At 36.4% G+C, this 15,008-nt stretch overlaps 1 protein-coding gene across 1 annotated transcript; it reads left to right on the forward strand.

Annotated features, from left to right (window-relative positions):
• The first annotated feature begins 2,015 nt into the window (after positions 1 to 2,015).
• LOC102603978 (54S ribosomal protein L24, mitochondrial) lies at positions 2,016 to 11,276 on the forward strand. The gene is made up of 2 exons (XM_006355257.2): positions 2,016 to 2,353; positions 10,600 to 11,276. Exons 1-2 carry the CDS (start codon positions 2,154 to 2,156, stop codon positions 11,033 to 11,035), a joined length of 636 nt encoding a protein of 211 aa, XP_006355319.1. The 5' UTR covers positions 2,016 to 2,153; the 3' UTR covers positions 11,036 to 11,276.
• The last annotated feature ends 3,732 nt before the right edge of the window (positions 11,277 to 15,008 follow it).

A 15,008-nucleotide genomic window follows, 5' to 3' on the forward strand; every position in this document is an offset into this window, starting at 1 on the left:
AAAATATAACACGAAGTACAAACAATATTGACAAATATCCTTTATAAAAAATGAAAAAGTCTTTTATCTTAAAAAGGACTACAATTTTTTGTTGACAGTGCATTGACAAACATGTGATGCCGTATTTTTTTTAAAAAAAAATTGAGGAGTCGATGCTCTTGAAAGTTGGTTCACGGGAAGTTGACAAAGCCATCAAGAGTATGTCGATGATGATCCCTGATGCAGTCTTTTGGTGTTTATGAACAGAGAGGAACAAAAGATGTTTTGATAGAATTTCAACTTCTAGAAATCTTTTGCGAGGCAGATGTCTAGTTAGCCTTTTTGTTGGTCCAAATTGACCACACTAAATAATTTAGAACTCTTCTTGGATTTTGTTAGCTCTATAGTTTAGAAAGAGGCTTTAAATCCTTTTTTTGGAAGCTTAATTGATCTATCCTTGTAAAGCTTGCATCTTCTTGATGCCGTTAAATGAATCTACTTACTTCATAAAAATAAAAATAAAAATAAAAATTGAGGATTCAAATTTAAAATATTAGTATATCCTACTATAAAAGAAATTAAGATGGTCAATTATGGACTACAAAAGGATGTTTAAGGTAGAAGATTATTTATTGAAGGAGATACCAAAGGTTGACATTTATTATATGTTTGCTAATAAATAAATACAATATTTGTCCTTTTGCCATGGAGTTAGGTATTGGGTTTTTTGTAACAGTCAAAAGTTTCCAACAGTTTACTTTATTTATGATGCACATCTTGCTCTCTATATGGACTGTCTTCTTTTTGTCTGTCATTCTTGAATCTTTATGCAAAATTTCACATTTTATTGCTGCTTTTGGCTCCTTAAGATTCAGTTTTGGACTAAAAATTTTAACATTATACTTGCTTCAATTTCATGTGTAGTGAACAAGTTGTAAGTGCAGAGATACAATTTAATTAAAGGTTCCAATATCCAATATCGTCGAGCCCATTGGTGCCACTCCATCTCTTGCCTTAATTAAAAAAAGTCGAGGTATTATTTCTTAGAAAATCGTAATTATTGTATTCTAGACTATCTTTTTGATTCAATACAGTCGTATTTTGCTTAGAGTTTTGTTTGATTTTTTATAATGTGCTTTAGTGATAATGAGTTTGTTTAGTATAAGTACCAACACTGGTTGATCCTATTAATGACAAAATTGATTTTCTTGCAAGATCGATTTGTGTCCACATAGTGTTGACACTTAGCTTTAATTTGGTAATAATGTGTTTGTTAAGCATAAGTACCAACAGTAGTTGATCCTATTGATGACAAAATTGATTTTCTTGCAAGATCGATTTGTGTCCACCCAGTGTTGACATTTAGCCTTAATTTGGTGATAATGTGTTTGTGTAACATAAGTGTAAACACAAGTTGATCCTATTGATGATAAAATTGATTTTCTTGCACGATTAATTTGTGTCCACCTAGTGTTGAAACTTAGCTTTAATTTGGTGATATGAGTTTGTTTAGCACAAGTACCAACACTAGTTGATCCTATTGATAATTGCAAGATCGATTTATATCCATCTAATATTGACACACAACTTAATTTGGTGATAATCTGTTTGTTAAGCATAAGTACCAGCACTAGTAGATCCTATTGATAACAAAATTGATTTTCTTGTTAGATTGATTTGTGTCCGTCTAGTGTTGTTGGCACTTAGCTTTAATTTGGTTTAATTGTTGGAATTAGTTTGTAAGTATATTTGTTTGTTTTGTCCTAGACTTCAGTTTAGTTGTTGGCATTAGTTTTGGAACTAGTTGGTTCTATATTTAAAAAATTTACGTTATTTTCTTAAAAACATTTTTGTACTTAATAATATAACGTACACATTTTTTTTAATTATATATATATTTATTATTAATTAACGCGATATACAAGTACAAAACATGTACACTTAAATAGTAATCATAAAATATATGACCACTTCATAACAAGTTTATAAAAAAACTATTCAATTTACTATAAAATACTTAGATGCAAATAAAAAATATACTCAAGATTTACCAAGAGCGATTTGGAAAATAGTTGTGAAGGAATAAAATAGAAACGTATAGTACTAATTTTGAACTTCCGGTTTCAGCTCTAAAACCCTAAACCTCAAGTTCCATCAAAATTCTGGAGAAAGAAATGGCGTTCAGATCCAAGGAAATGATGAAAAAGATAGTGAAGAATATAGGTGGAGAGAAGAACTTGGCATCTGGAGTGAAACAACGGCTTGAGAAATGCGTACCAAATGCAAAAGTCGTCATGGGTCGTGCTCAGCGTGGCCTCTTCGCTGGCCGCCACATTCAGTTTGGCAATCGGGTCAGTGAGAAAGGTGGAAATACGTGAGTTTCTTCTTCTTCTTCTTCTCAATTTGAAAAGCAATTTTCTATTTCTAGGCTAAATGTGAGATTTTGATATGTTGTGCTCTGTAGATTCTGTGATTTCCTTGCTCGGATGGTCTTCCGATTATTTACTTTACATGTTATTATTAGTTAGGTATGTTTAGGAATATCTCCATTCTCCCATTCCCTCAATTGAAAGAATTTTATTTGTTGTTTGTTTTATAGTTGTCAATGGCATTATATTTGATGCTAGTCTGTCAAACATAGTGGATTGAATAGTTTTCATCTAAAAGTACAATTTTTCTGTAAGTTTGTGGTAAACTGGAAGTTGGGCGTGATTCTGTAAAATATTGTTCTAAAAGTGAAGTCTCGTAATGGGCTCGAAGTTATCAGAAGGTATCTTCTGTTTTATAGTGTAAATATGGAAGTCATCTTTTAACTGCTTATCATGAATACAGTGGCAACCTAAGTTGCTCGGACTCTTCACTTTTGGTGCCGCACCCGTGTCGACATGACATGGTGTGGGATCCGTGTCTGATTTGGTCAACCTATTTTGGGTACTCTGACCAAAATTGATGGGGAAAGTCTGGACAATTTTAATGATTTATGTAATCAATACAAAAGCTAAGGTGAAATTGAAGGAAATGGAATACCTTTTATATAGAAAGTTCTATGTCACTCCTTTTCCTTTGATCTCCCAGGATTCTCCTCAAGTCTCCACATAATATCTCATACTTTAGGTTTTATAATTCATATTTTAATTATTTTTAGGCGAATCCCCGCACCCGTATCCATATCCCTGAAATCTTAAAAATTAGATCATGAAGGATCCGACCTTTAGATCCGCACCCGAGTCCAAGCAACTTCAAAGAAAATTTATTTATAGCCAAAAGTGATTTATGTCTTGTTCTGCTCGGGACTATGAGAATTCAGGATAATTTGAAAGGATTGCTTGGGTAGCAAAGGCATTGTTTATCACTTGTTTCACATCATCAAGAAAGTTACATGTCATAGTGCTAGGGAACTCCTAGTAGTTCAACCACATATATCATGTAAAGGCATTTGAACTGACTAGCAAATAATAAGTTTGGGTTTGGGTCCTTGATCACAAGGCGATCATCTTTTCTCACCAGGACGCCATTTGAAAAGGAATATCAAGCAATACACAGGCCTGTAAAAAAATCAGAGGATTAATTATTATTTCCTTTTTGGAAAAGTTGGAGAAACTCAAGTTTGAAGCCTCTGAGAATAAATTGTTCCCACAACCATACAACTAATGCTCAAGTGGCAGAATTAATTTACCTAAGACTGTTGAGCTCATCAAGATCCAAAGAATACAACTCCTCAACCTGTTTCAACATGGTATAGTATGACAAGATAAAAAGTTAACCAGCCATTTTAACAGCCCACCCTTCCCAATCCCCTCCTTTTCCTTTGTTTTGTCTCATAAGACAGGCATATGAACCATAGTTTACCAGCTTCTACAGTGAGGGCAGAAGAACTCCTCCATATAGACATGAGATAACCACAAAGATGTTGAAAGAGTTCTTTTTGTCAATGATGTAGAATATCATTAAAGGCATCAAGAAAATATGTTTCAAGAATTTCTGAAGAAGAGCAGGTGTGGCTGCAAAGACCCTTTGAGGAGGAGGAAATTTTGGGAAGCTTAAACATGTGTGCAAAAGAGAAAGCACCTGGCCCTGACGGATTCCCAATGATGTTTTTCCAAACTTTTTGGACCCTATTGAAGGAAGATATTATCAAAACTATTCAGTTTTTTCACTCCAATCAAGTTTTTGAAAAGAGTTTTAATGCAACTTTTATTGCTTTAATTCCAAAGAAAGCGGGAGCCTCCAATTTGAAGGATTTTAGACCAATCAGCTTAGTAGGGGGTGTCTACAAACTCATTGCTAGGCTGTTGGCTGAAAGACTGAAGCAAGTGCTGGATAAATTGATCAACAAACATCAGATGGCTTTTGTGAAGGGGAGACAAATCATGGATGCTGCACTCATAGTTAGTGAATGCATTGACTCCAGAATAAAGGAAGGAAGCCCAGGCTTAATGTGCAAACTGGATATCCAAAAGGCTTTTGACCATGTAAATTGGTCTTTTCTCTTAAATATCCTTAGCCAGATGGGCTTTGGGGACAAATGGCTGAAGTGGATTGAGACATGCATCAAAACTGTCAAGTTCTCTGTGCTTGTGAATGGAGAACCTGTGGGTTTTTTTGAATCAGAAAGGGGACTGAGACAGGGTGATCCTCTCTCCCCTTTCCTGTTCATCCTAGCAATGGAGGGATTTAATGCTATGATGAGGATTGCTACACAAAATAGATGGATCAAAGGCTTCAAAGTGGGAGGCAGAGGGGGGGAAGAAAGAGAAATTGGTCATATGCTCTACGCAGATGATACCATCATCCTTTGTGATCCTGTAGAAGAACAGATAAGCTACATTAGACTGATATTGGTACTTTTTGAAGCAATCTCTAGATTGAAAGTGAACTGGGGAAAAAGTAGTCTCTTCCCTGTGAATGAGGTACCTCAGATAAAAGAGATGGCAGGCATACTAGGGTGTAGTGTTGGGAAGCTGCCTACCACCTATCTAGGCATGCCTTTGGGTAACAATCACAAAGCCTTGGAAATATGGGATGGTATTTTGGAGAAAACTGAAAAGAAGCTCTCTGGATGGAAGGCTCAATATCTTTCACTTGGAGGACGATTGATCTTAATAAACTCTGTTCTTGATTCTCTGCCCACTTATGTGATGTCTCTATTCCCAATCCCAGGAAAAGTAGTGGAAAATCTGGATAAGCTAAGGAGAAAATTCTTATGGCAAGGCAAGAAGGATGGAAAAGGCTATAGCTTAGTAAACTGGGAAACTGCTTAAAGACACGTCCACCTGGTGCCATTGATTGGCAGAACACTATCAAAACACAATAAGTAGTGTTAGAATGTCCACAAGACATAAAATTCATTAGTTTAACAAAATTAGTTAATATAAAAGTACCAACCGTTAACAACTAAAGAAAAATCTAAAAATTTCATAAATCATCAATCTGGAAAGTCTCACTCACATTATTTATTAATAAGATTTCACTGTTCTTTCTAATATTAATTGAACTATTGAAGCATCACTAGCATATAAACGAAAAAAGTCCTTTGGATCGGCAGGCTACGACTATGATCACTATCTTTCTATGCAAAAAAAATTTCATTCAGAAGCTATATAGGGAAATATCAGGACCTTTTCATAGAGTCCCATGGAGAAGACTAGTATGCCATAACTTGGGAGCACCAAAATGACTCTTTATATTTAGAGTAGTAGCGTTAGAAAGATTGGCTACAATGTTGTGGAAGCACAGCAAAGATGGCCTTTTCTCAGTCAACAGTGCTTACAGAAGAGGTCTCCAGGTGATGGCAGGGAGACCAACACACTTCTGGAACTATTTTTGGAAGGGGGATATTCCTACAAAAGTGAAATGCTTCACTTGGCTAGTGATAAAGAGAGCTTGTTTAACACAAGAAGTACTTCAGAAGAAGGGTAGACAGCTGGTCCCTAGGTGTTTTTTATGCAATTTGACAAGTGAAACTAACAGCCACCTCTTCTTGCACTGTAATTACACTGCTCAAATCTGGAATTTGTTCCTTAGCATCTCAAATCTGAATTGGACAATGCCAGAACGTACATCAAACGTGTTGAAGAGTTGAGTAAGTCACTATCTTTCTATGCAAAAAAAATTTCATTCAGAAGCTATATAGGGAAATATCAGGACCTTTTCATAGAGTCCCATGGAGAAGACTAGTATGCCATAACTTGGGAGCACCAAAATGACTCTTTATATTTAGAGTAGCAGCGTTAGAAAGATTGGCTACAATGTTGTGGAAGCACAGCAAAGATGGCCTTTTCTCAGTCAACAGTGCTTACAGAAGAGGTCTCCAGGTGATGGCAGGGAGACCAACACACTTCTGGAACTATTTTTGGAAGGGGGATATTCCTACAAAAGTGAAATGCTTCACTTGGCTAGTGATAAAGAGAGCTTGTTTAACACAAGAAGTACTTCAGAAGAAGGGTAGACAGCTGGTCCCTAGGTGTTTTTTATGCAATTTGACAAGTGAAACTAACAGCCACCTCTTCTTGCACTGTAATTACACTGCTCAAATCTGGAATTTGTTCCTTAGCATCTCAAATCTGAATTGGACAATGCCAGAACGTCCATCAAATGTGTTCAAGAGCTGGGTAAGGAGAGGAGGTACCAAGAGCCAGAAGAGATGGTGGAGGTTAATACCATCATGTATATGGTGGTCAGTTTGGAAGGAAAGGAACAGTAGATGTTTCGACAATAGATCCAATTCCATACACAAGGTCAAATGGAATTGTATAGTATCTCTACTTTTTTGGTGTAAACAGTTGTGTATAGTAGATACAGACCAGATTGTAGATTTGATAGGAAGTTTGTAATTGACACTTTTTGGTGGTGGCCAGCATGCCCTTAATGCTGAAAGAATACAACCTTACCAGTTTCAAAAAAAAAAAAAACAAAGGGATTACAAAACAAATGTTTGTCAGCGTGTATACAGTTGAAGTACTACAAAACTAATGAACTGACAAGATCCCAAAAAACATCAAGATTATTAACAGGGCAACGGTTAGCCCAACTAAAGAGGCTAACCAAACATCTAGCCTTCAAAAATCCTGTTGAAGTTGATACACCATCAAAGCATCTGTGATTCCTCTCAATCCTAGTACACCAGAAAATTCTTACAGGCACCATGTTTCAGATGGTCTTGTCAACTTCCGTTGAGCTCCTGCTCACATAGGCATCTCTTACGGATAAAGGCACTTTCCATTTCAATCCAAAAAATGTTTAGAAACAGATTCTAGCTGTCAGTGGCCACAGGACAGTGAAGGAGCAGGTGGTTAATTGATCCAGCATCTGGCTAGCACATGAAACATCTGTTTGCTAGTTGAAAGTTCCTTCTAGTTAGGTTGTCTTGGGTGAGGCAAACGCCCTTTAGAGCCAACCAGCACTTTCGGTGGAACTTTTGTTTTCAAAACTAGTTTCCAGGGACATAAGTCAATCATCATACTGTTTTAGCACACAGCATACCTTACCTTAACGGTGTAAAGACCTTCCTTAGAGTTGTCCCACTTCAGTTTGCCCTTTATCTAGGGTTTGTCTCTCTAATGTTTTCAGCATGTAAATGAGCTCATCTATCTCCCAAGCTATTCAGGTTCCTCCTAAGACTGGGGTTCCAAGTGTTGACTTCTCTATTATGACAAATAAGAGAGTCTGGATTACCTGCAGCAAGGAACATATTTGGGAATGCTTTCCTTCAGTGTACTGTCCCTGAGCCATTTGTCAGTCCAAAATTTTATGTTGATCCCATCTCCCACCTAGAAATAAGTGCTATTGGAGAAAGCTTCCCATAGGGTGTTTATGTTTTTCCAGAGCCCTGTGCCATGGAGTGATCTCACAGGTTAGGTGCACCAGTGCTTCATTCTCCCAACTTAGCAGTGTTTATCTCATTCCACAAGCCAGCGTCATCCTGGTTGAATCTCCTGAGGCATTTCATTAACATACACTTGTTATGTAAGGCTAAGACTTTTACCCCAAGCCGCCTAGTGATTTAGGGGGTGCGACTTTAGACCAGTTGACCAGGTGGATCTTGTGGTTGATGTTGTTTCCATCCCAAAGAAAGTTTCTTCTTGTTCTGTCAAGCTGCTCCTGGATTTTGCTGCGCGATAGGATCCAATGCCATGAAATAAGTAGGGATGTTATCCAGTACACTATCAATAAGGGTTAGCCTGCCACTAAAAGATAGGTACTGCTCCTTCCATGTTGCTAGCATTCACTACACTTCTCAACTACTGAATTCCAAATCTCAGAAGATTCGTATTTTGCCAGTACTACATCCCATAATGCCAGCCAGTTCCACCAGATTTGGGATTATATTCGCCAGGTAGATGATACTTTTGAGCATATTTTTATGTAGGCCAGACATTGCCTCAAAAAACATCAGGGTGAGATTCAGGTAAAGGACTTGGGACTTCTCAGCTCCACAGAAGATAAGTGTATCATCAGCAAACAAGAGATGAGAAATGGAGATAGGAATGCCCCCTTCTGCTACCCATTGTGAATCCTTCAAATCATTATAATTGTTCAGCTTTCTCAAGTACATTACTAAGACATTCCATGGCCGGTATGAGAAAGAAGGTCCCCTGCCACATCCCTCTTCTAGGAGAGAAAGTCCCACTGGACCTCTGTTAATAAGGATAGCATATTTCACAGTGGTGATGTAGTTCCTGATCCATTTTTCTCCAAAACCCAACTACCTGGGGATAGTCATAGGATAGGGCCAACTTATTTTGTCAGGTTTTTTCAACATCAAGCTTGAGTAGGAGCCCATTTCCACCGTACTTTATCTTCCAATCCATAAACTCATTTGCTATGAGGCTGCATCAGTAATGTGTCTTTCTTTAATGAATACATTCTGGTGGCGTGAAGACTTATGGATTTGTAGTTTCTAAGTTCCATAGCTCCTTTTATTTTTGGAATAAGAATAAAGGATGCAATGAAGGACTTGACCATGCGACCATGATGGTGAAAATGATTGGGAGCAGCCAATATGGCATGCTTAATAGTGTCCAATGCTTTCTGGTGGAAGGCCATTGTGAATCCATCAATACCTGGTCTTCTGTCAGGAGCACATGAGTTGATGGCATCTCTCACTTCCTCCTTAGTGAAAGCAACTTCCAGACCTCCCTTTTTCAATTGATAAACATCCCAGGCCTTTAAATTTTTTTGTAGGCCTCCAATTTTCATCCTCGGAGTATAAGTTCTGATAGAAGGCCAGTATTCTTTGATATGTTGTTTATCCTCAATAACTGTGTCTGCAACCTTTAATCTTTCAATGCAGTTATATCTCCTGTGGGACTTGGCAACCCTTTGGAAAAAGTAGCGTTTCTATCTCCTTCCTTAAACCACAAACATCTGACTTTTTGTCTCCAAGAAACCTCCTCTACCTTTGCCAGCTGTTGGAGTTCAGTTTTCAAGTTCATCATGTTAATTTTCTCAATCTAATTTTGTAGTTATAGTTGTTTGCTCTAGAATCAGCAGCTCCAAAGCTTTATTTTTCTTTGTTTCTACTTAACCAAAGACTTTTCTGTTTCATATGGAAATGTCCTCCTTCAGATGTTAGAGTTTTTAAAAAAAAATACAAAAGCATTAGAGCTAAGTGATAAAATGTGAAGCAAGGAAGAACTAAACACATGAACAATCAAACAGCTGACTAACCGATGACTACAGCAGATATATTTAACAATATTCTAAGGGCTGCGAGTGATCCTTTAGCTAAAAGAAGTGTCCATCAATGCTTTGGTTGGATAGGCGTTCCAATCAATGCAAAATCTAGAATACCGTCGTCTGTCCAGATGATTTATGGTGGCTTTGCTGATTTAGGAGATGCATCACAAGGGGAAAAAGATACACAAGCCCGATTTTCCTCATATCTATGAATCTGATCATAAAAAATCAGTTCTGGCATCTCTTCCACTTCGACATAATGCGTTGGGCTTTCTGGATGATATGCTGATGACTTCGACTTCATTGATGGTTTAAGTGCATGTGGAGATTCTCCAATTTGCACGGGGACATCATCATGATCTAATCCAACTTCCTTCAGAAAACAACTCATGTTCATGGCCTTTCTCTGTGCTTTGATGCAATTCTGATGATTATGGAGAAATTGCTCTTCTGCAACAAACGGCTATTTGCTTGAGTTTGTAAGATCAGCTAGTGCTTGCCTGCCATCCTTTTTCTCCAGAGCTTCAGAATAGTTATCTTTTCTTCCTGCACCAAATTTGTTTCTAGAGGCAATAAGATCTTTCCCAATAGAAATCAGATTCACGGAAATATTCGTCTTTGATGCTTGTAGGGCAGAAGGCTTTGCTGAGTTTGAGATATCAATTATCATTAAGTGCTTTTCTTCTACCTATCCCTCCTCACTTAATTCAGATGTAATTGCCTGTAGTTGCTTGAAACTTTTAGTTGGCTTGCAAATGCTGGTATGTGTAGTCTGCTGCCTTTGGATTGTAGTTGTTTCTAGCTACTCTTTGGTTCCCAACGATAGAAAAGGTAAGGTCATTTTTAACTGCAGTGTAGTTCTGATCATATGTGGTGAATCATAATAAACTGCCATTCTTTACTTCCCCAAAAAAAAAAAATTGTGATTGTTTATATGAACAGGTCTAAGAGGACTTGGAAGCCTAATGTGCAAGAGAAACGGCTTTTCAGCTATATCCTAGATCGTCAAATTCGTGTGAAGGTTACAACTCATGCACTGCGATGTATTGACAAGGCAGGTGGTATTGATGAGTACCTGCTGAAGACACCTTACCATGAGATGGACACTGAATTAGGCCTGTTCTGGAAAGCTAAGATTGAGAAGTTGTACGAGGAGCTCGGGAAAATGGAGGTAGTTTTCTTTACACCCGAAGAAGAAACAAAACTTGAAGAACAATTTAAGGAAGTGAAGTTGGAAGAAAGAGCAGCCCGTAGGGAAGCCAGAAGGAAGATGTATGGTTGGTCACCCAAATCCGAACTAAAAGCAGATTCTGAAGGAACTGACGGAGAAGGAAGCTTACCAACTGATTTCCATGAAGGGATGGTCGCCAATGCTTGAAAACATTGACAAAATGTTGTTGGTTTCCAAGGTGCTTCCTGATATTGAAGGGCTTCTTTTGTTGGTCCTAGTGTTTTCGTATTCCTGATATTTAGTCATATCTGGATTACCATGAATTTTGCCTCGCATCTGCTTTAGTGTAAAGCTTTTCTGGATATATAATAACGAGAAATTCTACAGCTATCACAATACTATGTAGTTGGCTTAATTATATTACTCATCTTTGCAAGTTCATACAGTACTCCACTTTCATGTGTTTAATGCTCATCCCAAATTCTCGAATGTACAAAGAAGAAGACACGATTTTTGATCACTATACAGAATAGGGAAAAGTGTAAACTATTTGCTAGTAAATATGCCCAGGGGTTTTGGAAACCTACACCCAAACGCAAGTCAATTTTTGATGCGAAGACGCGACACATTGGAAACATGAGAATATCGTGGTACTACTACTACAATGTCGATGATGGTAGAGACAAGTCATCATCGAGATTGAGAAAGAGTGAATGGCAGATAAGGGAATATTATCTCGCATCTAAATATCTGCCCCAAAACAAAGTTGAGAGAAAAAATGTGTTATTAACGATGATGATCAAGATGAAGGAACCAAAAGCCAATAATAATAATGATGAGGAGATGCAGATTATTCAATTTCAAAAGCAACACATTCTGCAATCTTTACAAAGCCTTCAAATTTAAGAATCGAAGAAAAAAGAAAAACATATTAGATCCTGATTGTATGGGCTTATGATTTCTTCTTCTTTCAACGTAATTTGTTACCTATGTGGGAACCAATACTGTAATGTTTATGGAGTGCATAGACATATAGTACAAGGAGATGTGTATTGAGAGTAAAACTTGACAATTTTGCCTCTACTAATGAGATTTATTGTTTTTTTAATGCTCTTCATAGAGAAAACTCCTCTGTTAATACAAGTTTTATGATATTGGTTCTGGTATGTCATGAAGATTTCATCTAGTCTACATCTCTTACTGTGTCAAATTTATGTTCATGTCCATATTAACACGACGCGTTGTTGTGCACTTTACATATACACAATTCTAATTTGGCTGCTTTCACTGATCTGCAGTACTTTATATCATTTGGAGGAAAGTAGTTTTCTTCTTCTCAAATCTCAACCTTGAAATGCAATTTTTGAAGAAGCTAACTTAAAGTCAAATGTTAAATTTGGCAACTTATAAGCTTCAAAGGGACAAATTGTATATGCTATTTAGCCTAAATAAAGGTAGCAAGGAGATGAGTTTCAGAATTGAACGTGAATGTTCACTCCAAAAACTTTACACCAGTAACTTTATATTTCTAAAGTAATGGCTCTGTCGAGTAGTTGCGTTGTTCACCTCTTTCCGATTGATTTGTTCATGTTTGATAAAAGGAAGTGATGGCCTTCCTCTTCACATAGCATTGGACAGGAGAGATTGATCCTTGATAGTTCTTTTGTCATACAATTCTAACATTATATTTTCGATATAAAATGTATATATCTTGGTCTGCAAATTGATATGTAAGCAAAAATCCTAGGGAAACATCACCTTCTTAGGACAGTGCCCAGCACTACTCAAGTATTAATTTTATGCACTATTATTATATATCATCCTAGTAATTTTCAGGACTATTATTTTGCTAAATAATAAAGTTATTTATTATTATTATTGTGAAATATTTTCATTATTTTCCCTACATGATATTCATGTTATGAATTGTTCTTTCGATAAATTTATCGTATTCGCTTACTTCAAAGTTCTAAAATATTTTCACCATGGTCACTAGCCTTTACCTCGTCATTAAAGAAAAAGATTGAAAAAAAGACTTTTTCTTCTTTAGATTATTGTGTTATCTTAATTTTCTGCAAGAGTAGTTCATCGAAGCAGAGGATAAGATTTGATATTTTGAATTATGACTTATACCTAGACCATTTGTATCGATGATTTAACAAAATGTGGTTCGACATCTATTACATACGCATAAAAAAAAATGTAATTTTAGCATTCCAATTAGAATGCTCTTCTACTTTTTGTAGTTGTGTTATCCAACTTAAATTTGGATACTCCTATAAAGTATATATAAACATTAATTCTGACTTTTAGTACTCTTCATATCGCTAAAAAATTGGAATGCTCTTCAATTTAAATTAGAATATATATATTATATTGCAAATGAAATAACAAATCATATGTGAAATAATTACACCAGACCATTTGTAATGAATAACGCTCCACAAGAGAGTGCGGCCCAAGTTTCCTCCGTTCATGATCTTCAAAGAGCCAACAGGATTCTTCGTTAACATATTTCACCCACAATATTAAGCAAAGAATGTCATAAGTAGGGAATCAAAATTGCAGAAAATGCAAAGAAGGTCTATTTGTCCTTCATGAAAATAGTAAAAGTCAGTTTGTCTAACCCAGATTCCATAGTTTATAGTTACATTGGTTACAATTGTGAATAGAGAAATTATATTTTTAGTCTAAGGAGAGATAAAGTTGCACATGACAGCTTGAAGAAACAAGTAACTAAAAGAATATTACCAAGAACAATACAAATCCTTAATTATAGAAGAGGAAGTACCAAATACGTAGACGGAGCAAGTGTTCCGGCAAAGCCAGCAGTCGCCATCTGCTGGTTCAAGGAATGAGTTCCATGTTCAGGCCCAAAGTTACTGTAGGGGGGAGTTATTGGCAACTCCACTCAATTTCCTCCTGAATCTTTGTAACTCCGGTGTACATATTCGTTGGTCCACTCACATCAGAGGACAAAACCATTAATGTAAGGACCACACATTTGACCCTGTTTATTAACTAACATACATCCATCCAGTTGCAAGTACAGCTTGTGGGTCTTGTCCAGAGTTGTTTGAGTTGTACACTGTTGTTGGGCTGTTGTATCCTGGAGGGGACAAGATCCCCTACTCATTTTAATATTAAGATAAGAGAGTTCTTCACAACTCAGTTGAAGGTAGACTATTATGCAAAATGAAGGCGTGCTCTGGATTGAACCTTCGCTTAGTAAAATAATAACCTTTACTCCAAAGTCAGTAGTAGTCTCAGACTAGAACTATGACTGCTTAAGGGAAATAAAGTATCATTGCTTACACACAATAGTCAAGGTGTTAACATAAGCTTTAATAGCCAGCACATTACGACCCTGTGCTCTCCCGGTTTCATGAGTGTTTTTGAGAACAAGCTCATTCTCATAGAAAACGACCTACTTTCACACTCACATAGGTGAAATCTGTCGAGGGTGCTCCTTTAATTTAACACCCCACTCATACGAGATACAGACTTTCATTAAGAGTTCAAAGACTCAACCTCCACAATAATTATAGGATAAATGCATTCACATCATAAGGATTGAATAAACTTAACAATAGTGCATTTCACAACAAGTCATCATATGATTCATTCTTCCCATTGAACCTGGTTATAGGATCTCTAGTCCCCAGGTTGGGTTTCCTCAAATACGACTCAAAAAAAATTTTAACTTCAATTTCATCCCCCTCGATGTGCTTCAGACTCTTTTTCTTGCAAAGGCCTTAGTTTATCAATCTGCAAGACTGTCACAAATTTTTGCACAATTAATATTGATGGTGTACCAGTGATTAGGGGTGTTCACGGTTTGGATAAAAATCGATCCAAATCGAAAAACCAAACCAAACCGATAAAATAAAACCGATTTTATTTGGGTTTGGTTTGGTTTGGTTTTAGATTTTTGAAAACCGATAGTATTTGATTTGGTTATGATTTTATTCGAAAAAAATTGAAGAAATAACCGAACCGAACCGATGAATTATATACATATATTTTATTAATAAACATACTTAATATATTATTTTTATAAACAATTTTAAAGATCTTATACATATTTTCATTAAAATTTCTTTATAATTTACTTATTGAAAGCAAAAATGCTCAAGATGAAATATTTATCTTATTGATTTCATGTATATGAGTGTCTATG

Source organism: Solanum tuberosum, unplaced genomic scaffold (genome assembly GCF_000226075.1).
Source record: "Solanum tuberosum cultivar DM 1-3 516 R44 unplaced genomic scaffold, SolTub_3.0 scf00198, whole genome shotgun sequence".
Taxonomy (NCBI): domain Eukaryota; kingdom Viridiplantae; phylum Streptophyta; class Magnoliopsida; order Solanales; family Solanaceae; genus Solanum; species Solanum tuberosum.